At 40.2% G+C, this 24750-nt stretch overlaps 4 protein-coding genes across 4 annotated transcripts; all 4 read right to left on the bottom strand.

The window, feature by feature from the left end:
- Positions 1-335: 335 nt before the first annotated feature.
- On the bottom strand, positions 336-4132 carry APOLD1 (apolipoprotein L domain containing 1; the record flags this gene model as incomplete). Its single annotated transcript, XM_083366755.1, has 2 exons — positions 4104-4132; positions 336-1034 (listed from the first exon to the last, which is right to left on the bottom strand). Exon 2 carries the CDS (start codon positions 1029-1031, stop codon positions 336-338), a length of 696 nt encoding a protein of 231 aa, XP_083222881.1. The 5' UTR covers positions 1032-1034; positions 4104-4132.
- A 127-nt stretch (positions 4133-4259) lies between these two features.
- On the bottom strand, positions 4260-12732 carry LOC310642821 (C-reactive protein-like; the record flags this gene model as incomplete). Its single annotated transcript, XM_083366753.1, has 4 exons — positions 4260-5009; positions 6709-6756; positions 8734-8888; positions 12596-12732. 4 exons carry the CDS (start codon positions 12730-12732, stop codon positions 4405-4407), a joined length of 945 nt encoding a protein of 314 aa, XP_083222879.1. The 3' UTR covers positions 4260-4404.
- An 8034-nt stretch (positions 12733-20766) lies between these two features.
- Positions 20767-21504, bottom strand: LOC310642832 (histone H3.2). The gene has a single exon (XM_083366771.1). It carries the CDS (start codon positions 21324-21326, stop codon positions 20916-20918), a length of 411 nt encoding a protein of 136 aa, XP_083222897.1. The 5' UTR covers positions 21327-21504; the 3' UTR covers positions 20767-20915.
- A 946-nt stretch (positions 21505-22450) lies between these two features.
- LOC310642825 (histone H1.11R-like) lies at positions 22451-23926 on the bottom strand. Its single transcript, XM_083366759.1, has one exon. The coding sequence runs from the start codon at positions 23787-23789 to the stop codon at positions 23142-23144; it is 648 nt and encodes a 215-aa protein (XP_083222885.1). The 5' UTR covers positions 23790-23926; the 3' UTR covers positions 22451-23141.
- Between the last annotated feature and the right edge of the window lie 824 nt (positions 23927-24750).

Raw genomic sequence — 24750 nt, 5'->3', positions numbered from 1 at the left:
TCATTCAGTCAGATTTTTGGAAAACGTTTCCTGCCTAGAAAACCTAAGTATGGTGCTTTGTGACAAACATCTTCCCTTGAAATGTGCTGAAAGTATAGACTACAACTGATATAACCATGGCTTCTATATGTTATGTTAATTATCAAAAAATAAAACAAAATAGAAGGGTGCAGAGAATTGCAGATCCTAGGAAATGTGTAGTGAAAATTCCTGGGTACATAAAATACTAATTTTAAATCACAGTACTGGTATTTAGCACTTTTATGCCCAAGTTTAATTTTTCCCCCAAGAAGACTTGGTGTTACTGCAGAGTCATTCTGACCCTTGATCCCATGTCAACATTCTAATCCTTTTGTCTTCCAAGAACACGCTTTCCTTCTTTCTAAAAGCTTGCAGATTTCATCCATGTGTCTTGCACAGGCTTCTAGGTTTTCTGACAGTTTCTGGATTTTTGCCCTAAGTAGAGTATAGTTCACTTTTGTCACCTCTTCTTTGTGCTCAGGCACCAGAAAGCCATGAGGACCACAGAACACCAGGAAGTAGGCAGAATTATAAAGGGCAATAGAAGCATTTTTCTCAGTCTGCAATAAGAAAGGATCGGTGGGATTCCAACTGCGGTGTAGGAACTCCAAGCAATTCATTGTTTCCTTCATCTGATTGTGACAAGCCAGGGCAATCTTTTTTATTCTTTTCACCTCCTTGGAGTTACAGAGCACTAAAGAAAGGTCTGAAGTCATGGAAACAGCCCCTCCTGTAGCCGCCACTCCTAAACCCACCCCAGAAGCCAAGAGGGAGGCTCCTAAAGTTACAGGGCTCAAGGACAGCCCCACTATGGCCATAATTGCTCCTGCAGCACTTAAAGAATTTCCCGTTAGATATGCAATAAGAGAACATCTGTTCAGTTTACTGAGTCTCTGTAATATCTCTTGGAGTTTCTTGATGTAGTTGCACAGCCGGCTTTGCTGATCAAGCAGTGTGTTGTAGAAGCAACATGTAGGATCAAAACTGAAGGGGAAAGCACCATACTCCATAATCTTCATGGAAGAGAAGGGAAAATAAAAGAAGGTCACTAAGAACGGCAATCTCATACTTTAACCAAGAGACATACAGCTGTATCTGGAATCCTAAACAAAGTTTTCCCTGCCCAGGAATTCTGAGAATTGTCATCCTAATATACGTAGAGGGCAGCAACTTGGCAGTTTGCTTTTAACCCATTCTACAAAACCATATCTTTTCTTCTGTCTTAATTTGAGGTTCAAGCCCTTCCCCCATAGTTCCTGATTGCTCCAAGACTTTTTGTTGCTTTTGGTATAGCCCTCTAAAATAATTCCTAAAATCTTGGCAAGCTTTCCCATGAAAATTTTCATGGACTATCTTTTGTAGCATCCTTTAAGAGCTACGAGACGATTACACTCTCTTGTAAATCACCAGAAAGAGAAGCATACATCCCCAAATGAAAGTAAAGATAATCTATTTTAGTCTTCAGCTTTCACATGTACATACTGTATGATTTTCCCCCACTATTGAAAACACTTCATCTATCCTTGACTCGGCAGAAAACTATACAGGAATCAAATTTGCTACCTCCCAGTATCAATCTCTATGTTATCTTTATTTACTTATCTTTCTGTCTCTGCCACTCACCTCATATCTCAAACATAATGGATGAAGATTAACTGTTTATCATAACTTTGAGGTTACCCTTGGACAGTATTGGAATAAAAGAGTGGGGAATATATTTTAACACTAGTATAGCTAAGATTGAGTTAAAATTGTCTCATTCATAGGCTAAGAACAAAATGAAAATGATATTATGGGGACCCAGCACAAGTGCAAAGGAAGAAATGTAATAGATAAGGATCTTAATGTGATGTTGAATTATATTCCTAAAATATAGAATTTTATCTTCTCATTAAAAGTTTTGGCCTTTTCAAGCTTGGAGCACAGCAAAATGATAATTTTAGGTAACTTTTAGGAAAGTCTACTTTCCTGATTTTAAGAAATGGATTCAGGATACAAGTTTGATTTCAAAAGGTTTCTATGTTTAAAACTGAGGAGGTGGTACAGTATGTCTCCATGTCAGTTATATTTAATGATAAGCCTAAGGACTGAATTATTTTTTTTATCATAATCTGTTGTTATATAATTTTTTCTCTTTTAGTTTTGGTCACATTCAGTATAATCACTATCTTTTAAAAATTAGGGCGGTAGTTTTCTATATTTCACTATTAAAACATAACTTTTTTAAAAAAAATTCTCTTCAGCTTCCCTCCCAAGTCAAAGACAGTAAATTGCAGCCCAAGCCATCATTACATTGCAGCAGATTTTCTGGATACCTTTGAATGACAATTTAACGTAAAGTAGAATAATAATGAGAACCAGTTTAGTAATGGTTAATGCACAAGGCTAAAAACTGGGGAATTACGAATTCTAGTCCTGTCTTAGGCATCAAGCTAGCAGGTGATCTTGGGCCGTTTGCTTTTCTCAACCCTAGGAAGGAAGAAAAGGCAAACCACTTCCAAAACTCTGGCCAAGAAAACTGCAGGGATTAGTTTCGGCAGTCGCCAGGAGTCAACACTAACTAGAAAAGGAGAAGAATCACTGACTTTGTCCCCTTAAATTATGTGAAAAGGGTTAAAAGTTAGCATTCTTTTTAAGTAAAGGCAAATTATTTTATAGAGAAGGAAGGATAGAAGTGTCTACCATAAAATGTTCAAAAAGTTTTCAAAGTGAAAAAGTAATAATTCCACCTACCATTGTTTTCTCTCAGACCAGTGTTCTTATGAATGATTCTCACGCAGTTTTGGGACCAGCTTTATTTATACTTCCCACAACCCCCTTTGCTCCAGTGGAATTGCTTTGCATCAGACCAGAAATCTGTCATTTCCTGGCACCCCTACCCATTATCCTTCCCCTGGAGACTTCAGAAGGATATGACACTGAACACTGGCTATGGAGACAAGTGCCTCTCCTGTTAAGATTCAGGAAACCATCTTTATACTGTTTGTTCTAAAATACATCTACACACACTCACAAACACACACACTACCGTTCCTGACTCTAATCAAATGTGGTCATTTCCCAAAGAGAGAACTCTACCCTTCCTCTTCTTGAAATAACTGGTAACATCATGCTTTCATTTTATGGGACTCTGTGCCTTCCAGGCAGGTGACTGAGCCAGCAGAATCTTTTCATAAAATACAAGATGATCTCATCCAGTCTTCCAGATTACTTGAATTCTGTGTCTTTTGTAAAGGAAAAAACATGTCACGGGAATGCTGCTTTTGATTGCCTGGGATACACCAGATTCAGAGTTCTCCAGTTTTCAAAAATGCATATAGGCATCTATTGTATTCACCCTTGCAAAATTTCAAAAAGCCTTTGATAACTTTCCTCAACAAAGGAGCAAACGTAGTGGTCATGAGATCAGAGGATTCATCCACTTATTGTTAACTATCTAAAACATTCTTGGAGACTGCTTGGACACGTCCCTGCAATTTTATTGGGCGAGATTTTTCAAAAGTGGTTTGCCATTGCCTCCTTCCTAGGGCTGAGAGAAAGTGGTCCAAATTTCCACCAGTTGGCTTTGTACCCAAGATGGGACGGTCTGCTGGTTTCTAACCTGATGCCTTAAGCACTACACCAAACTGGCTGTAGCTAAAACATAGAAAAAGAAAGCAAGAATGAATGAGCAACTTTTAGTGCAGGGAAGTAAGAAATGGATCTCCGTTGGGACCAATGCTTGCTAATGTTCAGAATGGATTTTGGCTTAAGGATAAGCAGTGAGCTGCCTAAGTCTGTGGATGATACCCAATTTTTCAGTGCTCTGAAAAGCAAGGTTAGTATAGTGGTATGTGGGAATAACCTTTAGAGACAGAAGGAAGAGCTGTAGATTGGATGATCATCATGTAGATAGTCCTTGACTTATGGTCAGTCACTTAGCAATCTTTTGAAGCTGCGACAGATCCCTCCCCCCTAAAAAAGGTTCCAATGGCCTATTCCCCCTCCCCGCCACGGTCCTGTGACTGCACTTCAGATACTCAGCAATTGGACTGCATTTAGGGCCATTTGCATCATTTCACAGTCATGTGACCACAATTTACCTCATTTTTGCTGAAAACTGTTTTTTCCTCCAGACACCAGGCATGTCTTTTTATATTTTGGTTGCCATATCAAATGAAAAAGAAAAACATGCTTTTGCAAACCTCTTATTCATAAGACAATTTTATTATATTTATTATATGGGTTAATTCAAGGAATTTCAGCATAATTACAAACTTAAGAACAAAATGGTCACTAGTTATGTTTAAACATCTTAGATTTCATACTAATAATCTTAATTGCTTGCTGACCAACATAATTGGACAGTATTTCCGTACATATTTATGTATCCACACAGAATTATTAGCCCTTAGGCAATACCATCACATTACCTATAATTTTATATGACAATATTTTCCAGTCAAAGATGTTTCCCCTGGGAAACTCATGGGCCTGCAAAACTTTCTTTATATCATGAGATTTCAGTACATAATCCCACATGTAGAGATCTGATATTTCTCCCACAAAATGTGGCTTTTGTTGATCAGACATATTTTGTGCACCTTGATCCCGTCCAAGCATTGCTGTGCCACCTGCTTGGAGAATGTGTCCCATATTATACACTTTTCGGATACTACTTTTTCCATTCATCCAAAAGGCTGTAAGGCCAAATGCTGACTCCCAGGTGACACAGATGTGGCTCCCCAAAGTGCTGAGATCAGGAAGGGCAAACCTCACACTCCGGCCTCCCATGTGTAAACCAAAGTGGCCCATTGCTTCACGCAAGATTCTCAATTCATCACTTTGAGAATGGTAGGAAAAGAGAATTATTCTATGTCCATCTAAATACTCTACCGCAACCCTCATACAGAGTGTGAATTCCATCAGACTCAAAGGCTGCATTGGGGATATGATCACAAAACTGCCTTTTGTTTCATTGGGGAAACTCAGAACTCTGCCTTGTAGACCTAGAAGAGAGAATATTATCATGACCTTTCAAGAAGCACACTAAATCAGTGTTTTTATTTGTGTGTTATCACAGAGCTACATCTTACATTCTACAGTAATTAGCATATGTAATGTAAACCGTTATATAGGTATGGTTATCAATAATACCTATCTATACATTATTACTCTGGGGTAGACAGAAGATGCTCTCAATATCATGACCCAAGTCTGTAGACTGTGGGGGTATGGATGGGATATAAAAGGCTGAAATCTTACTAAAGCAAGGTAGAGCTACTATCTGTTCAGTAAAGTTCTTCAATGTCTCACGTGTTCTTCATGGAATGGTACTATTTTGAAGGAAGAAGGATCTTCCTGGAATAACAGCTATTGCTAAATGGGCAGGTGAAAGTCATGGCCAGAGAGTATTGCCCAACTTCAGTTTGTATACCAATTGCAGCCATACCTGGAGTTACAGGATGTTGTGGCAGTGACTCATATCCTTCTCATCTCTCATTTGGACTCTCTGTTGCATGCAGTACATGAGATTGCCTTTTAAACCTGCTTAGAAGTGTGGTCTCAGAATTGGTCCAGAATACATGCTGATGGACATTCACTAACATGAGCACACTACATTGGTGTCTATTAGCTCCAAGTGTAATTAAAGTGTTGGGTTGTTTTTTGTTTTTTTTATCTTGAAAGACCTATATGATGTCAGAGTACTTACAGGGCCATCTTTTCTGTTCAATTTTGGCCCACTTGAACATATTCAAGTTGAACATCTCAGAACCACCTTGTGATTCCACGCATTTTTAAAAGGTAGAGGTAGGGAAGAATTCATAGAGGCACCTTCATTAGGGATATGCTTACATTTTTGAATAGCCTCCCCTCAGGAATTCAATCCCTCCTTACAGGCTTTCTTTAAGTTGTTAAAAACAAAATTACTTTGGAGAGCCTTGGAGGGTTGAGCTGATGTCATCACGTAGTATAAGTAACAGCGGGATATGATTTTATTGTTTTTAACCTTTTACTGTGGATGTTGTATTGCATTTTTGCTAATAATATTTTCTGATTGGGGTAAAATATAAATCAAATAACTCTTTATTATATAACTGCTCTCTATTGGTAGTCTTTATCTTTTTTTTGTATCCTTATTTGCCTTTTGTATTCCCTAAAGAACTTTTATTATTAGGATGTTCAAACATGCGTGTATAAAAATGATTCATTGTTTACTTCTCTCTCTATCATTGTTCCCTTCCTCTATTATTTCACTTTCGATGAATTATTCTGAAAGACCTTGAGATGAGCAGTAGCAACCTATATCCACCTTTTTGATCTGATACTTGTATTGTGTCTTTCCAATCAAACATTAGTCAGGTCAAAGCAAATCAGAGATACTCAGTTATCACCCTCACCCTATGACTTCTGTATTCACCCCCATGCCCCAGTGACCTGTCTGAGATTCTCTCACAGGCTAATTGTACATGCAAATACATCTGGGCAAAGGTGGGCTACATGACAAGTAGATGATCAACATATATAGCTATTCTCCCCAAGCCCAAACTATATTAAGAAAAACACCATGAACTATTCAGTTCCTTTAAAGATGTAGGAAGAAGAATAAGGGAAATAAATGGATATTTTGTAGAATATTAAATAATTCCCTTGCAAAGACTATTAGAAACAAGCATAAACGAACCTACAATATGACAATGCACATACCTGAATCAGTGTCACTGTCTCGAACAGGACTCCATCCTCTATCATGAACTGAAAGAAATGAATGTCTGAATTTCTAATATTCAAGAATGAAAGATTCATATTTATCATAAGACTTGACAGTATCACTATTCTGGCCTCTGAGAAATGAAAGATGTTCCTTGAAAGAAAGAGGATATAGATACAGAAAAGGGTGCCTTACACACACACACACACTAATTTATTAGATTGAATTTGCAAAATCAGTTGTTCTCTTGGAAAATGGGAATTCAAGAAGAGCTGATAAATTGTCACCTATTTATTACCTTTGCATTTTGTGAGTTTTATAGTTCAGAAAATATTAATTTGTCTTGAACATTTTGGGTCTTTTTTCCTAAGCTATCCACTATTGTATGTAGTTGGGTAATATTGCTATCTGGATTAACCCTTCTTAATACAGTCAAATTTAGAATTTCATACTCTGTATAACAAGAAAGAACTACAAGATGGCAGGAATAAATTACAACTAAATGAGAATATTTGTAAAAATTAGTTTTAAGACAAGAAATATGACCAACAAATCCATGTAGATCAAAGATAAAGGATCAGCAGTCTCAGGAGTGGCATTTTCATCAATATTTCTATAATCATACAAATCCTAAACTTGGTTTTCCTTAATCAGTAGAACCTAGATTCTAGCATTCTTCCTGCTCCATTTAACATCAGTCTTCTATTTGGGAAGCAGAATTCACAACTGTCTGGCAGTAAAAGAAAAAATAGTGATTCAGCTGAACCTAATTCTGAAAAGATTAAAAGCTTTGGACCAGAGGTAGGCAATATGCTAACATGTAGATGATGTTGGAATTAGAAATACATGCTCTTCAGGAAAGTCATCAGATCAATTCCATAATCACAAATCAACATCATTAAATGGATATCAAAGTCCTGTCCTTCTAAATAAAAATAACCAGTGAAACACTGCCTACAAAAGGCTAATTATATTGTTAAAAATTGCTTCTTGCCCCCAAATATAAATGGAACATATCATTTTCTTCTTATCTTCAGCTTCTTTCAGTTTGTCACAATGTATTATCTTTTACATAAAATGGCATGGTAGGAAAAGTTTGAAGAAAATTCAAGTCAAGTATTTTGGGCAGAAAAAGCAGTAGCTCTAGCTAGAAAGCTGAAGGCAAGTTGGAGTGTGGTCATCAGGTATTTTAAATCATGCAAATTCAAACTGAATTATGGACATACCATGAAGCTAGACAATATATTGCCAACAGAGTAGGAAAGAACAATATTTGAAGGTTTAGGATCACAATCTGGAGGATTACCACAATAATATTTACAAAAGGATCAGGGCAGAATTTGTCAGTCTGCTTTTTCATATTTTAGAATGAATCGATGATGGGAATGGTGATAGGGAAATTCTGGGATTCATTTTATCTATTTCTGCTCCTAAAGCTGAAAATACAAAATTGGTCCCAAATTGTGCTGCTGATTTTCATTTGCAAAATGACTGCATTTCAGATTACTTTTTTTCTGGATTTGTAGATGTGGATTTAAAATACAAAATGCAGGCAGTTTGCCTCTGAAAATCCCGTATTCTGATCATATTTAAAAATAATAATAAAGTAGGTCCTTCTAAAAATTAGCCATTTTGCTGCTAAATTTCTATACTGTGACTTCAGGATACCTAAAGGTTACATCTTCAGACCAGTATATCCCCCTACTAGCTGAATTTTTATTAACTATAACTTTTATCTCCTTTTCCATTAAGTGAAAGATGTTGTGAGACTTTGTTTTGCTATTGTGCTGATCACCCCATAAGAATGCACCCCACAAGAATGCACTTTCCTTATCTCAACAAAACAGGCAACCATCAGTGCATCTTAGTCTATATTTTCCTTATATTAGATGTATGATGTAAAGCAAACATACTCATTACGATGAAATACAGTAGGTGAAAAAATCAGAACATTATACTGTATAAGCCATATATCCTCTATTCACTACTGTGCTCATAGTATTCACACAGTTTCTACTTACCTATATGAAGCCATGGATGTGCAAGCACCTGCACTTCACAGAGTGTTAGGAATTCATATCTCCCGGGGATTGTGATGGTCACATACTGTCCTTGCATGCCTGCACAATTAAATGACATTGTTTCCCCACGTCCCATGCTGTTGATTGTAGTACACCTGCCAAGGGGTCACATTGTTATTGAACTGCAGACTGGCACAACAGGAATCTGAGTCCTTGGATTTATTATTATTATTATTATTATTATTATTATTATTATTATTATTATTATTATTATTATTAATTTAATTTCTATACCGCCCTTCTCCCGAAGGACTCAGGGCGGTGTACAGGGCAATAAAATACAATAAAAATACAATATACAAAAGTTAAAAATAAGATTAAATAGAACTAGCCCTTTACAATAAATCATTAAAAATTACTAATTAAAATACCCCAAACCCATTAGACCAGGCCGGCTTGTTCAAATAGGTAAGTTTTCAGATCACGGCAGAAAGAGCGAAGGTCAGGAGCCATCCGGAGCTCAACCGGTAATTGATTCCAAAGGGCTGGCGCGCCCACAAAGAATGCTCTTCCCCTGGGGGCCGCCAGCCGGCACTCTCTGACCAGCGGCACCCTGAGGAGGCCCTCTCTGTGGGAGCACACAGGATGAAGGGAAGTTGACGCCGGCAGCAGGTGCTCCCATAAGTAATCCGGACCCATGCCATTTAGGGCTTTATAGGTAATCATCAGCACCTTGAATCTCACCCGGAGGGCAACTGGAAGCCAATGCAGCTCGCGGAGTAGAGGTGTTACATGGGAGTATCAGGAGACCCCCATCACAACTCACGCGGCCGCATTCTGCACCAGTTGAAGCCTCCGAGTGGTCCTCAAGTGCAGCCCCATGTACAGAGCATTGCAGTAGTCTATACGAGAGGTCATGAGCACATGAGACTGTACGCAGGGCATCCCGGTCCAGATAGGGTCGCAATTGGCACACCAGGCGTGAGCTCTATCAATATTCATGCTAAGAGAAGCCATGATTTCCACAAGATTCTCACAACACAGAACAATATCTACCACAATTACATATCTGCTAGTAATCTCTATTCCGCCAACAGTGGTCCTTATAAAACTACATTTTGCGTTCTCCTTTGCTTCTGGTGTGAGTAAAATAAACTCTGATGAGGATATAGATTGTAACTCTTTGGCAATCTTTCCACTGTCTTATAAATTAGTTACATTTTACTATAGATGCACTAATTCATAAGTTGAAATGTAATTATTTAATTTATTGGCTGTCCATCTTACCACAAAGTAAGTTTTAGATGTATTAGTGCACTGACCAAACATTGATTAGTAGCATTATCATTTAACCCAGCTCCTAAATACTTGACCTCCCCGAATACCATTGCAGTTTATATTAATGTTCAGCTCAACCTAACTTTTAAGTAATCTTCTGAAAAGTAAAATTTTGGATCTTCATTCAATCAAAATGCAACATCTAATCAAAGGGTTAGTGAGTTTAGGAAAAACTTCCAAGTTTTCCAAAAGTAAAAACAAAGTAAGAAAAAGGGGTTGAGTCCAAAACAATGCAGTACAGGTAATCCCCGAGTTACGAGAGTTCACTTAATGCTCATTCAAAGTTACGCAATAAGCACCCCCTAGTGCTTATGAGCAAGTTTTGAAATTACAAATATTGCAGCACCATGGCAGTCATTTGCCCTTAGGAGCGACCGCAGAGGTTCTGCAACATTCACCCTCCGTCCCCATCCCCGCCCTGGGTCTCACTAGGCCTCCGTTCCCAACCTCGCCCTGGGTCTCACTAGGCCTTCAATACTCACCATGCAAAGATCGAGATCCTTCGCTTTCTTGGCTGCTTCAGGCTTTCGGTGAGTTCACAGAGAATGGAGGCCTAAAGTAACGCAAGATCACATGAGATCAGTGGGGCAAGATCTCATGCTACTGATCTCACGGGATCTCATGGTACTTTAGGCCTCTGTTCTCTGCAACAGAGAATGGAACCGAAGCCAAGGGACGCTTCCATGTGCCTCCGGAGGCTGGATCGTGACGTCGGAAGCCTTTTCCAGGCCACTGCTACCCAGATCTGAGGCCAGGGGATGCTTCTCCATGCCTCTGGAGGCTGGATTGGGGTGCCAAAGGCCTTTTCCAGGCCGCTGCCACCCAGATCTGAGGCCAGGGGATACATCCTCATGCCTCCAGTGGGGCTACGTATCTGGGTGCTGGAGACCTTTTCCAGGCCACTGCTGCCCAGATCTGAGGCTGGGGGACGCTTTCGCAGCTCTCCAGCGGCCTGTTTCCGGGAGGCAGAGAAGCCTGGAGAAAGTCTCTGGCGCCTGGATCGGGTTGCTGGAGGGCCATGGAAGCATCCCCCAGCCTCAGATCCAGGTGGCAGTAGCCTGGAAAAGGCCTCCAACGCCCCTATCCGGCCTCTGGAGGCACTCGGAAGCGACCCCCGGGCTCAGATCCGGGTGGCAGCAGGACTGCAGCAGAGAGGGGACTGATCTTTTGAAGGTTAGTCCAGCATGTTAGGAAGGGAGGGATAAGCATGAGGTATCTTAGTGGGTCGGGAAGGCCTTGGGGGCATATTCCATCACTAGGTCCTCCATGGCCTTTCCCACCCTGAGATACCTCATGTTCACTTAACGAGCTGTGTGTGTCTTAACGAGCAAGGGAGTAATCTCATTCAAGGTACGAGATTCACTCCCACATGTTTTCGAGTTAGGGTTAGGGAATGGACAGGCTCCATTAGCCTTGTAACTCGAGTACTACCTGTAAAAACTGAGCCTCTTCAATTGCTATGGAATGCTGACAGAAAGAGATGAAAATAAGCAGTAATGAAATGGAGTACAGTATTTTGAAAAAGACCATACCTAGCTAAAACTATAGCTACCAGATTTGGCTGTAGAAATCTGGATGACTGCTAAACAGCTGAAAAGTGCTATGTTGGGGTTACACAGTGGTATCAAGAGCAAGCAGTGGATGTAGCTGCATGTCAAGCATCAGAAGGGCATAGTCTATCCATAGAAGCAGACATCATTACAAACATTGTTGATATTGTGGCTGCTTTCTGATTCCATTCTTCAATTTATGAAATTGCTTGTTTTGTCTTGTAAAAGCCTAAAGAGAATCTATTTCCAGCAAGCAGCTGTTTTTTATAATTATTCCAAAATCTTATTATAAAAATTACAATATTTCAATTTTATCTGGACCCTGTCCATTCATAACTTTCTAAAATGAAAATCATATTTAGCTTTTTGCTGTTTATTCTTTAAATTCTTAAGCTTATCATTACAATTTTCTTTCATTCAGCATTGAAGGCAGACTCACCCCCGCATTTTCAGATTTGTCAATCCAAGTATCTTTAATAGCTTAGATTCTCTTTAGGCTTTTACAAGAAGAAACAAGCAATTTCATGAACTGAACACTAGGTGGGGCTAAGGAATAATTTATACCCTGGAAAATGTTGAAAACATCCTAACAATGAATATATTGAAGAAGACTTTTGAAGAATGGAATCAGAAAGCAGCCACAATATCAACAATGTTTGTAATGATGTCTGCTTCTATGGATAGACTATGCCCAAAAGATGTTATCATTGAAATGACAGATGTAGAAAAATTTTTACATGACAAGATAGAGATAAAGTGGATTTACAATTGACAGGCCAAGAGAATTACTTAAAAGAATTATTTTGGCCGCTCAACACCAGGCCACATTTACAGCCATTTGCAGTGTCATGTGTCTACATTTTATGACAGTTCTACCAGTTGGGTTTATTCACACAGAAATGCTCAGATTTAAGATTCATAAGACATATTTCTCATAAACTCACTTCAGAGGACAATGTAGTATTGTGCAATACCTGGGATTCATTGTGCCGCCCTTCTGCGGCAAATCTCCAATCAGAATCTCAGCTCCTTTTATCCATGACTCACAACAATCTCCTCTGTTTGTGATCACTACTGCAGATACCTGAAAGGCTGAAATCAAATCTACCATCCACCAGGGCTCAAAATCCTTCTTTGTCAGAGTACAGTCTCCATTTGTGTAGTTATTTGCCAGGGATCCATCAATGGCCTTTTTTGACTCCCCTTTTTCTTCAAATGTACTTGACTGGGATGATAGTTTTCCCACTGCTACATTACGATCTGGCATGGAAATGGAGACAATGGTACATTTATTTAACACAATAGCAAACAAGAGCATCTAATAATATGAGACACACATTTGATGTACCAGAAAATAAATCTTTTAGCATCATCTAGATCAGGGGTGTCAAACTCAATTTCATTGAGGGCCACATCAGCATTGCGGTTGCCCTCAAGGGGCTGGGTGGGTGTGGCCTGGGTGGGCGTGGCCTACTGGGTGGGCGTGGCTAGAGTGTGTATGGCCTACTGGGTAGGCGTGGCCAGCTCTACATCGTTCGCATCAAGGGTGCCTATGGGGGCCTGGGCAGGAGTGGGACAGATCTGAGGGTCTCTGGCAGGAGGAGGGTCTCTGGGCCAGGGCCAAGGCAGTGGGGGCCGTTCCCTCACTGTTTCCAGGATGGCTTCACGGGCCGCATGAAACCACTTCGTGGGCCGGATCCGGCCCCCGGGCCTTGTGTCTGACATGTCTGATCTAGATGACTAGTAAGGGTGATAAAGTTGTAGGACTAGTTTTCAGTTACTACTTGTACTTCATCCTCAATGGAAATTATCTAATTGTTCCATTCCCAACCTGGGGTCCTGAAGTAAATTAAGGGGTCTTTTAATTTTGAGCAGTTAACCTGGGGTGGGGGGACTTCAAGTATTCCCGTATAACAGCCATTGTTTTCCCTAGTGACAGTAAAGGGGTAGGAGAAACTTTAGGAGAAAGGCAACCAGCAAGCAAAAAATCTTTTAAGTGCTACAAGTTGATTTTTGTATTTCCTTCAATTATCAGTCCACTTCTTGTGTTTGTTTACAAATTATTGACTGCTGCCAACTTTGAAATGTAGATCTCAGCTTCAGGTAGTTTGTTGAAGGTCAACTTTTCTTTCCAATTTTTTCTCTCTCTCTTGTAGTCGAATATGCCAAGATTAAGTTTGTAATCCAGTTCCACGTTTTGCCATACCCACTTGGACTTGGTGTCTTTGTTTAAAAGAGGAAAACTGGAGCCTAAGGGGAAAAGCTGATTGCTGGCGAAGGAAGGTTTTCTCTTGTACGCTGTCCAGATTCTAGGCCAGGGGTAGGCAACCTCGGCTCTTTTATGACTCATGGACTTCAATTCTGGGAGTTGAAGTCCATGAGTCACAAAAGAGCCGAGGTTGCTGTTCTAGGCGATGGAGAACATTTCCCCACTCAAGAATGTTTTAGCAACGTAACTCCCTGCCTAGCACAACCTTTTCACTTGGACAGACCTGGAACTCAGATAACAGAAGTGTGAGAGTAGTAAGGACTCTTTCCCATCCTCTCCTCCCCCTCTTTACTATGGATTTTTCAGAGAGGCCCTTCTGGGGAATTCCGACAGCCGCAGTTCCCAAACATCCAAAGGCCACCTAGCTTATTGCATCTTTTATGAAAGCCCTCCATTCTGAGGCTATTCACTTTGAACTGCTAGTCAGGGGTTACTTAATCAATTTCTTCTATAAGCCATAATTTGTTGAATTTACACATTGCCATAAGCTATCAGCGGTGATTTGCCATCCAAACTGGCACGTAATATATATTTTCAAAATTAAGCAAAGGGCAACTTCCAGCCCATTGGGGTGTTGTTGTGTTGGATACATTAACTGCCTTGAGTTATTTGTAAAAATAATAAAGGCAGGAAATAAGCAGACAAATCAATCTTCCCTTTTTTTGATATTAATCAAGATCAGACAGGGTGGATTGGTTTCTCATAAAAAAAAACCAGAGAGAGATTAATTTAAAATATATCCATAATTTTATCTGTATTGCTGTAATAACAATATAGTACCTCGGACAAATAGGATAAGGAAGCATTTAGTTATAAATAAATATATCATGCATGTCATGAGTTTACATTTACCTCCAATTGGGATTATTGAAGCTTCTACCATAGCCCCACTGCCTGCACCATCTTAAAAAAAAGGAAGAACTCTTAATAATCCAGAAAGCACTTGGTAGAAAGAGATAACATGGCAAGAAAAAATAGGCAGACATCTTTTTTTAAAAAAGCCAATAGCACAGTTGCAAAACCAGCAAAGCCAAATACGGCCAGCTATTATTCAAAAATATATACATTCAGATCCAGAACAGACATACTTAACTGATTTCTGGCTTGATCTCACCCCAGTCTAATACCTTAACTACGATATGTGCCACATGCACCAATATATTTCTTTTTCCAGCCTCCTAGACTTCTACATAAATTTTACCAGGTTCAATGGATTTTAGTCCCAGTTATTGTGCCTCAGGTGGCAGCCTTAAATGTAACATTAAATCCAATAGGAGCCATATAAACATGGCTGGATTTCATGTACCAAAAATAGGATTAAAACCTGAATTGTCAAGCAAAGTAAGTAATTGGTACTCTAATACTTACATTTATATGTGATAACCCAGTGGAGAGCTACAGTAATCAGGACTGCATGTAGCATGTTTTATTTTACCAGCTTTTTCAAATACTATGCAGACGTTTCAACATCTCTTGCAGCGTTCAGGAGATTTTCTCTTCTTTATCCATTAATTTCAGTGACAATCTTTTTTTCCTTGGGCTGTTCTGCAAACCTTGAAAGGCAAGACACCCACGCAACACCTGCTGGATGGGAAATTCTAAGCGGTGGGAAAGATCTTGATTACAATAGTGTATTTTATCCAGTAAGATAAAGATTTAATGGGTCCACGGGGTAACTGATTGAACAGGAATAGCCAGAACACAGTGACAACTATAAATTGCAGACAGAAAGTATTAGTATTTAACATACATATATACTAGTGACCTGAAGAAATAAGGCTTTGCTCTATGTATACAGCAGAAACTCGGATAGTTTATTTTCTATTTTTCTTAGCATTTATCTTGTTTGGTTGCCAGGCCTCTTCTTTTAGACTGTGCCTGCAGAGTCACACAGCAAAGTTTCAGTACATGATGCTACAGGTTGATTTGTTTTCAGATGGCTTATTGCAAAGACTGGCTTTATTTTATTTATTTATTTTATTTGTTTCGATTTATATACTGCCCTTCTCCCGAAGGACTCAGGGTGGTTTACAGGGCAAATTAAAACAGTGCAATGTACAAATTAAAATAAAATAAAATAAATAGCCCCAAAACAGTTTAAAATTTAAAATTTAAAACCTTAAAACCCCTCAGTCCAGGCCGGCTAAGTCAAATAGCCAGGTTTTTAGGTCCCGGCGAAACGAGCGAAGGTCGGGGGCGATCCGGAGTTCCACAGGCAGCTGATTCCATAGGGCAGGCGCGCCCACCGAGAACGCTTTGTGATTAGGGCTGAAAGGCAGTGCTAACTCCCCTCCATACCTAACACAGGACTAGAACCTGGATTTCCCCTCTCCAAGCCCAGCATTTTGTAATAATAATAATAATAATAATAATAATAATAATAATAATAATAATAATAATAATAATAATAATAATAATAATAATAATAATACAACAACAACCCCCAGTGAGGCACTACCTTGACGTGGTTGTGGGGCTTGTGTACTCTAAGGAAGATGAGAGCTATGCCAGAGGTTCAACCATACTGGACAGGTCTCATCAGAGGAGTCAGACAAAGAGTGTCTCTCCCATAAAAAATATGGTGAGATGTAAATTTCAGAATGCCATACCTGCTCGGATGTCACCTGGGTTAACAAGGTCCACGCTAGATGTTGGAGTTCCTGGATATCTGGTGAAAAATGGGTTACAGGACTCAAGACTGTTGACTTAGATATTAATAGGATAGTGAATAGGAAGTGATGCTTTTAAACCTTGATGTGGGAGAAAACTTCTGAGATTGTTTTAGACAGCCAAATAATAAAACAATGGACCATAAAACAAATCAACTCAGAGTTCTCATTCAAGACACAAATGATCAGGTTCGAATTATCCTACTTTCGTAATTTGGACACACTATGTGACGATCTAGCTCTCTGGAGAAGAGTCAAATGCTGGGAAAGGTGGGGGGGGGAAAGAAGAGGACAACCATCAGGAAGGTGAATAGACTCAGTTATAGTACTGATGAGTGCAACATTAGAAGATCTGAAGGACCAGGTTAGGAATGGATCATCATGGAGAAAATCTATGCAATCACTACAACTGAAGAATGATTTTATGGCATGTAATCATCATAATCAGTGAAAGCATTCGTGCTCTTAAAAGATTGCAAAAAGCTAATGCTGCTACTCCATTAGTTATTCAGTGGTCAGAAGAATTTATCTTCTGTCTAAATTTGAATAAGTATTCCCACCACCTCAGAAAAAAATACCTTAGAAAATTCTAGAAATTTGGAATGGATATGTTGAATTTCTCATTTTGTTTACTCAGCTGATTTAAGTGTGAATAATTTAATACAACCTAATAAAGTAACAATATCAACATAATTTAACAATTAACTTGATCTTGATTGCTGCCCAGATGCAGAGCTCAAATGTTCCTTTTGTTCTATGATCAAAGGAAGCAGAACCTATTCAGGTAATGAATTGGGTACTAACTGTTTGAGATGAATTAAGTTACATTATATGAGCATTAAATGTTAATTCACAAAATCCTTATATTTTTAAGGATCATTAGAAGAGGTTAATTCTTTGGGTATAAAACAGAATTTTCATAAGTGGTGGTAATTTCTAAATATCCTTCCATTTCTAAACTTGGATTATTCTATTAAATAATGGCCTTATCCTAAAATATAAGGTAAAGGTAAAGGTTCCCCCACACGTGTGCTAGTCGTTTCCGACTCTAGGGGCCGGTGCTCATCTCCGTTTCAAAGCCGAAGAGCCAGTGCTTGTCCGAGGATGTCTCCGTGGTCATGTGGCTGGCATGACTAGACGCCAAAGGCGCATGGAACGCTGTTACCTTCCCACCGGAGTGGTCCCTATTTTTCTACTTGCATTTTTACATGCTTTCGAACTGCTAGGTTAGCAGAAGCTGGGACGAGTAACAGGCGCTCACTCTGTTACGCGGCACTCGGGATTCGACCCACCAAACTGCCGACCTTCTGATCGACAAGCTCAGTGTCCTAACCCACTGAGCCACCGCGTCCCATCCTAAAATATAAATACCTCAATAAATACCCCCCCTGGTGCATTTGTTACACCTGTAAGGCTTTAATGATGTGTGCAGCACTCTCATAGTATAACTAGAGAAGAGAAGCCTCTATGAAGCCTTTACACTAATTATATCCTAAACTTACTTCACAAGTGTTTGTAAGGTTATTTGGAATGGTTTGAGGTTGTTGGACCTGAATAAGTAGACAGGGACCTTAGGAACTCAGCCACATGCTCTTTAGATCCATGCCCCTCCTGGCCTGTGAAAGCAACCCAGAGTGTGTTGTGAGAGTAGGTTTTGGTGGCAATTTTTTCTATGAGTGAAGGGATTTTTCCTGTACCTCATAAAGAGGCTTTGGTTTATTTCCTTCTCAAGAAGCCTAGACCCCACTATCCTGCACAAATTTTATCTAGTATCTAACCTTCCTTTTGGAGGGAAGGTGATGGAGATGGAGGGTCCAAGCTATGAGAGATTACCTCTTTCCAGGTACTATCTGCCAGGGACCTACAATTGACATTTTCTCCCCATCCCTTTTAATGTTTACATTTGCTTAAGTCCCTTAAGTTTCTTTATGGCATCAAAGACCTGGAGACTTGTTTAGATGGCTCTACAGTTAAGGTGGATGTATTCACTCAATCTCTGTTCAGTTTGCATATATTTTTAATTTTATTTTAATACTGATTTTTCTATTTTAAAATGTATTTTTACTATTGTGTGCCATTCAGAATCACTTATGAGATGAAATTAGATTTTAAGGAGACAATAATAAAAGTGGCAGATGATCCTGATCAGAGGGAAAAGAGGTCCTTGGTACTCTCGAGTTTGAGCACTGAGGACCCCTCATTTCAACCCCAAGCTAAAAATTTTTTTTTTCCTTTAGAGGGAAAAGGGCAGCTTGAAACAGCCAATAAGCCTGGCTCAGATTTCACTCAAGTACTCACCCATCTTCACCTCTGATACAATGGGTATTAAAGCATAACACAGTGGGAAAAGATGATGCTCATATTTATATAGGATTAGGATGCAAGTGGGGAAAGGGCTGGGATAGGTATGTACTGAAGAGAAAGTTTTCTTTCAAGCTGTCTAAACCTCCATCTTCCTGAAGTTTGACTCAATCATTGAATCAGCTGAAGTTTAGCAGAAATACATCTGGATCATTTTGGGTGTTCCAAGTTTAGGCAAAAAATCTAATCCAAAGGGATATGAGCAATTTTAAAGAGTAAAACTACCCTGGTGCACTTACTTGTTCTGTCATATTTTCCATATGGCTTTTCCTTCCTTCTTTCATCACCTACCACAGGTGCTCTGATAAAGCATGTACCCTCAAGCCCATCCCAAGTGCCTTCTCTTAACTACCAATACCAATAAGTTGTTCCCAAGGCCATGCTCTTTCCACTCTTATAACCACCTGCATCACTTCTGCCCAGGACCACCATGTTTCAATTCATATCCAGAACAAAACCTGTTGTTTACAGATCAAACATCCAAAATACAGACTATCTGAAATCAGTTGTCCCATACCCAAAACTCTTTGCAAATCCCTAATGATAATATAGGGGAAATTATGCAAAAATGAACTAGGAAACACCTGGTTTACACAAAGAGACTACAAAGCATTGAAGGGAGAGAGTGGTAAGCAGACCTCAATTTGCATTAGATATCAACCTTTTAATGTCACGCAGAGTCCTGGAACATGAATAAAGATGAGGTGAACCAGTATGTATGTCAGAAGCAGCTTCATAATTAACTTCTGCACCAGACCTGTGGTGAATGGGTGACTTGTTACAGGAGAGTGAGGTGTATCCAAATGACTTCTGGTCAGGAAGCAAGATCATAGTAAATGCCCACAGACACCAGGTGCTCACATATCATAGGATAATCAGAACACTGACTTCATTAATTACAGAGCCCTGTGGGAAGCTTTGCATATTTTGAAGGCCCAGTTTTTTATAAAATACAGGATACAGTTGCAAGGGATGTAACAAAAAGCATGCACAGCCGTACTTAGGTGTTTGTCTTTATGCAAGTTCACACCTAAAGACCTTTGCAGGCAGCAATGACCTGCCTTCTATAGAATTTGATCCCAGATTTGCATTGCATTGTCCGCTTATAAACCTACTCCAGAGCATTCCTGTGTCTGGAAGAAACATTGAGAGATACGCACACCCCTTTGGCAGACAAGGGTAACATAAAACTACAACTGTTTTAAACTATCCCAAATCAAAATCCATTAGGAATAATTAGCATCAAGAAAAGAGAAAGGGTTCTCAGTTCATCTTATTAGTCAATGACCCTGTAATCCAGCAAGGTAGTTACCATTTGTTGCTGCAAAAAGATATCTTTTGCCTAAATCCAGAAGAAATTAAGTAAACACGAAATAAAACACTTGTCCGACATCACAAATTTCAAAAACTGTCGGGTATTGAGTTATATTTAACATATCCCTGTCAGGAATATTTTCAGAATTTAAGGAAAGTTGAGAGGTCTATCTCGTTTTAAATTTAAGTATTTCTCTTCCTAATTATAGTCGTCAGACTCAGAATTAAACCTAAAATACCCTACCACAGCACCTTTTATAAACTCAACCCAACTAGCTAAACCGTTTCAGGAGTACCCATACCCAGCACCGTAGTGCGCACGCGCGTCAATCCTTGGAAGTCCCGTAATTTTAACCCTTTCATAAGCGGTTTGCCCCTTGGCTATTTGCGAAGGCGGATTGGCCCGCCTCCTCCCACCTACCTAACCGGGATTAGGATTCACAATCCCGACTTTAATGATTCCATTAAACTATGCTTTAGTCATCTTATAAACAGTAGACATATATGGCCGACTGCTGTATACGTGGTAGTTTTAAAAGCAGCTAAATTGAATTCAAAAGACTCCCCGCTCTTTCCGAGACGAAGGTGGCGGCTCTTAAAAGAGCCTTTGGGTTTCGTGTTTTTTTCTGAGATGGTTTCGTGTTATTTTCCGAGATAGGCCGAAACTGGAGGAGTGCGGACCTAAGCTCTCTCCCCGCGGATGCGCCGCGCCAGCTGAATGTCCTTCGGCATGATGGTCACCCTCTTGGCGTGAATGGCGCACAGATTCGTGTCCTCGAACAGCCCCACCAAGTACGCTTCGCTCGCCTCCTGCAGCGCCATCACGGCCGAGCTCTGGAAGCGCAGGTCGGTCTTGAAGTCTTGGGCGATTTCACGCACCAGCCGCTGGAAGGGCAGCTTGCGGATCAGCAGCTCGGTCGACTTCTGGTAGCGGCGGATCTCTCGCAGGGCCACGGTGCCCGGGCGGTAGCGGTGAGGCTTCTTCACGCCGCCCGTAGCGGGGGCGCTCTTGCGGGCAGCTTTGGTCGCCAGCTGCTTGCGGGGCGCTTTGCCGCCCGTTGACTTCCGAGCCGTCTGCTTCGTCCGGGCCATCTCTCCTCAGAAGGGGGGAAAAAAGGGAACTGAAAAAGACAAATTCGCGGGACAGCATTTATACCTCACCTTGCACTTTTGATTGGCTACTGCTAAGAAAAAGCCTCTTTCCATTGGAAGAAAGCTAAACTTTGATTGGCTGTACCTAGGAAACGAAAGCTTCATTGGATAATTTAAAAGTGCGCGCAATAATTTAAGCCCGCCACTTTTAGCCTTTTTGCTACTGTACTTGTATTTAATTTAAATTTCGTATTCTATGCTTTCCCCAAGAATTACTGTATTTTTTTCCGTTCGTTTGCCGCTTGATTGAAAAATATTGAGGAACGTAGCATATTACTAAAGCGGTTTCCCCCCCCCCCAAATATTCTGTGGGAAGAAAGTGCTTTATATTCAATTACTCAATGGGCACCAATTTCATTTATGCACGTGTACTTGTTGAAAACATGGTTTCGCTTAAATTATAACATTCACAATTATTAAATCCTAAGTATTCTGTTTCCAGTTTAATATTAAGAAAATGGCTGTTTAATTTATTTAGCTCTTCTGAGAAAAATTATTCTATCGTGGACTGGAAAACTTTGAGATGACACGATTTTAGGACTATGAAATCATTTCACTGAGACTTCTTGAAAAGCTTTTTATGTTTAGTAACTTATGTGCTCTCAGATATAAGGACATTTTGACTCTTCGGAAAGGACAATGAAACAGAATGGAATAAACTAAACGAGTGGCTCTCCCAGGTCCAGTAGTTTTTGAAATTTTATACACGCTGAAAGAGTAACTCTCTTAAAGTATCGTTAATCTTTTTCCAGTCTCCCTTGTAATGGGGAGGGAGGGTGGGGGAAAGAAACAGACATGCGAACAGTTAACTATAGCCAATACATGCCACAATAAATGTCCCTATAACAAACCAGTAAGTGCTGCTTTATTTTATACTAGCTTTCATGCAAATAAAAGGGTTCTGGTTCTAGTTTTCTATTGGATAATAGAGCAAAGCGTTACGACCGATTGGATTGCTTGACATCGAGCGGCTATTGGCTGTTCAGACGACGTCTTAGTGTGAGCCTATCACAAGCGCATCACAAAACCCTTTGATAGGGAAGAAAAAGACCTGTAATTCAACCTGAGCGAACGAAACCTTCATTCATAAGCATTTTTAAAGTTATGCCGCATCCATTCAATTTCCTGGTCGAGGAAACGAGCATCTTTTCTTCTTTTTAATTAAAAGGCGCGATTTACATTTATTTAGTCTTATTATTTTAAGTTTTTAGGAAATCGAAGCAAATCTAAGATTGCGATATCAGTAACAATATTTCATAGGACGCAAACTCGATATAAACGCCCTTACCCACTAATATAGATTGCCTAAATGGGACTGCTGGAAGTGGAAATTGAAAGCCCGACCCCGTCCGTGCACGCTTAATGAGAAAGTGCCCACTTTGACTCAAGTGGCATTTGTTGCCCAGTTGCTTACTAACCAGATAGAGGCGAAAACCTGCTATTCCCCGCTCCCTCCCCACTTTTCGGAATGATTCAGCCGATTCGTCTGCTTTAGTGTATATAGAGCTCCATTAAGTGTACTTGCTTTTAAGCTTAATAAATCGCTGCTCAACGACATCCCTAAACGCTAAAGAACGATGCCCTAGTGTACAGGATTCCGCGCGAGCCGCGCTCCCACTATTTTGTTTCACGATATTAAAGCTTTCAGATAGTGCTTTAAAACTGAGCGGACGACAGCTCTTTTTTAGATTCTGTGGGTGGCTCTTAAAAGAGCCTTTGGGTTTTAAGAAAAGCAACCACGGGCCAAGTCTGGATTTACTTCTTCTTGGGCGCCGCCTTCTTCGCTTTGGCCGCTTTAGGCTTGGTCTTGGTCTTGGCAGTCTTCGGCTTCACAGCCTTCGCTTTGGCCGGGCTTTTGGCGACTTTCTTGGGCTTGACCGGTTTGGCCTTTTTGGGGCTCTTGGTGGCCTTCTTAGCCGCCGCGGGCTTTTTGGGTTTCTTCGGACTCTTCTTGGCCGCCGCCGCTGCCTTTTTGGGCTTCTTGATGCCACTGGCGGGCTTCTTGGCAACCGGCTTCTTGGGTTTAGCCGCTTTCTTTTTGGGCGCTTTCTCTTTCCCTTCGCCCGATTTCTTGCCGAGCTTGAAAGAGCCGGAAGCGCCGATTCCCTTCGTGTGCACCAGGGTACCTTTGCTCACCAGGCTCTTCAGACCCAATTTGATGCGGCTGTTGTTCTTCTCCACATCGTAGCCCCCAGCGGCCAAGGCTTTCTTCAGGGCAGCCAGAGACACCCCTTTGCGCTCCTTGGAAGCGGCCACCGCCTTAGTGATCTGCTCGGTGACGCTGGGACCCGTCGCCTTGCGCGCTTTCGCCGCTCCCGCTTTCTTAGCCTTCTTAGCCGGAGCTTTCGATGCCACAGCAGGAGCCGCGGCCGTAACAGCAACAGCGGGCGCCGTTTCAGACATGATCGCTGAGAAAACCAACTAAATTAAAAAAAAATTTCCAAACACAAAAAGTGAGCTCAAGTAGGTCAGCCGCTGTTTATTTATAGAGCTGAGCTGCTCTGTGATTGGTCCGCTTCAGAACCCGCCCTGTTGCAAGGCTGAAGGGACTCTTCCGACAGCTCAGTTTGTGTTTCTTTCGAGTTAATAAATTGCAAATTTTACAGAATTTGCGCCTCCAAATAACGAAATCTTAGAATGAGGGAAAGAGGAAGGTGTACTTTTTATTCCTTTAATTTTTGAAAAAGCAGAACGCAACATATACTTTTTAAAAGGGCACATAACCACCGAATGCAGGATCTGGGAAGACCTGGAAAGAGTGGAAGTTTTGTTTTTCTTTGTAAATTAAAACTATGCATTTTGTAAAATGTTCGGAAAAACTATGCAGATCACTTCTTTAGATAGTAATCTCTGAGGTGAGGCACAATATGTGGGTTTTAGCATAACAGCCTTATTATAAATCAAGTTCAAGTAAACTGAGGTAACACAGACTTCTACAAACTACACTCACCATTGCTAATCAAGCAAGCCCTAAGCAAGCTACTATCTCTAAAGAAAAACTCTCAGATAATGTAATAATATGGGCAAAAATTGGAATTTCATGTGCTAATATATACACTGTAATGCCCTTTTCTCATATTTGCAAACAATCCTATATTGAATGCAAAAAAGCATCATAGAGATTGCCCATTTTAGTTGGACCTTTTACAACTCAGTTTAGAAAGACTAACACCAATATTTCTGGCTGGGGATTGAATAATATTAAACTTAAAAGGATTTTCCTGTTGAAATTTCATCCAAGAATATGAAATAATATGATCAGACACATGTCTATTCATAAGAGACCTACATTCTGCTGAATTCAATGGGATTTATATCTGGAAAAAATAGAGACAATTATAGTTTAGATACAATTTCACACTTT

This window comes from Vipera ursinii (assembly GCF_947247035.1).
Source record: "Vipera ursinii genome assembly, chromosome: 6".
Lineage (NCBI taxonomy): Eukaryota > Metazoa > Chordata > Lepidosauria > Squamata > Viperidae > Vipera > Vipera ursinii.
This window is presented reverse-complemented; position numbering and strand designations above follow the sequence as displayed.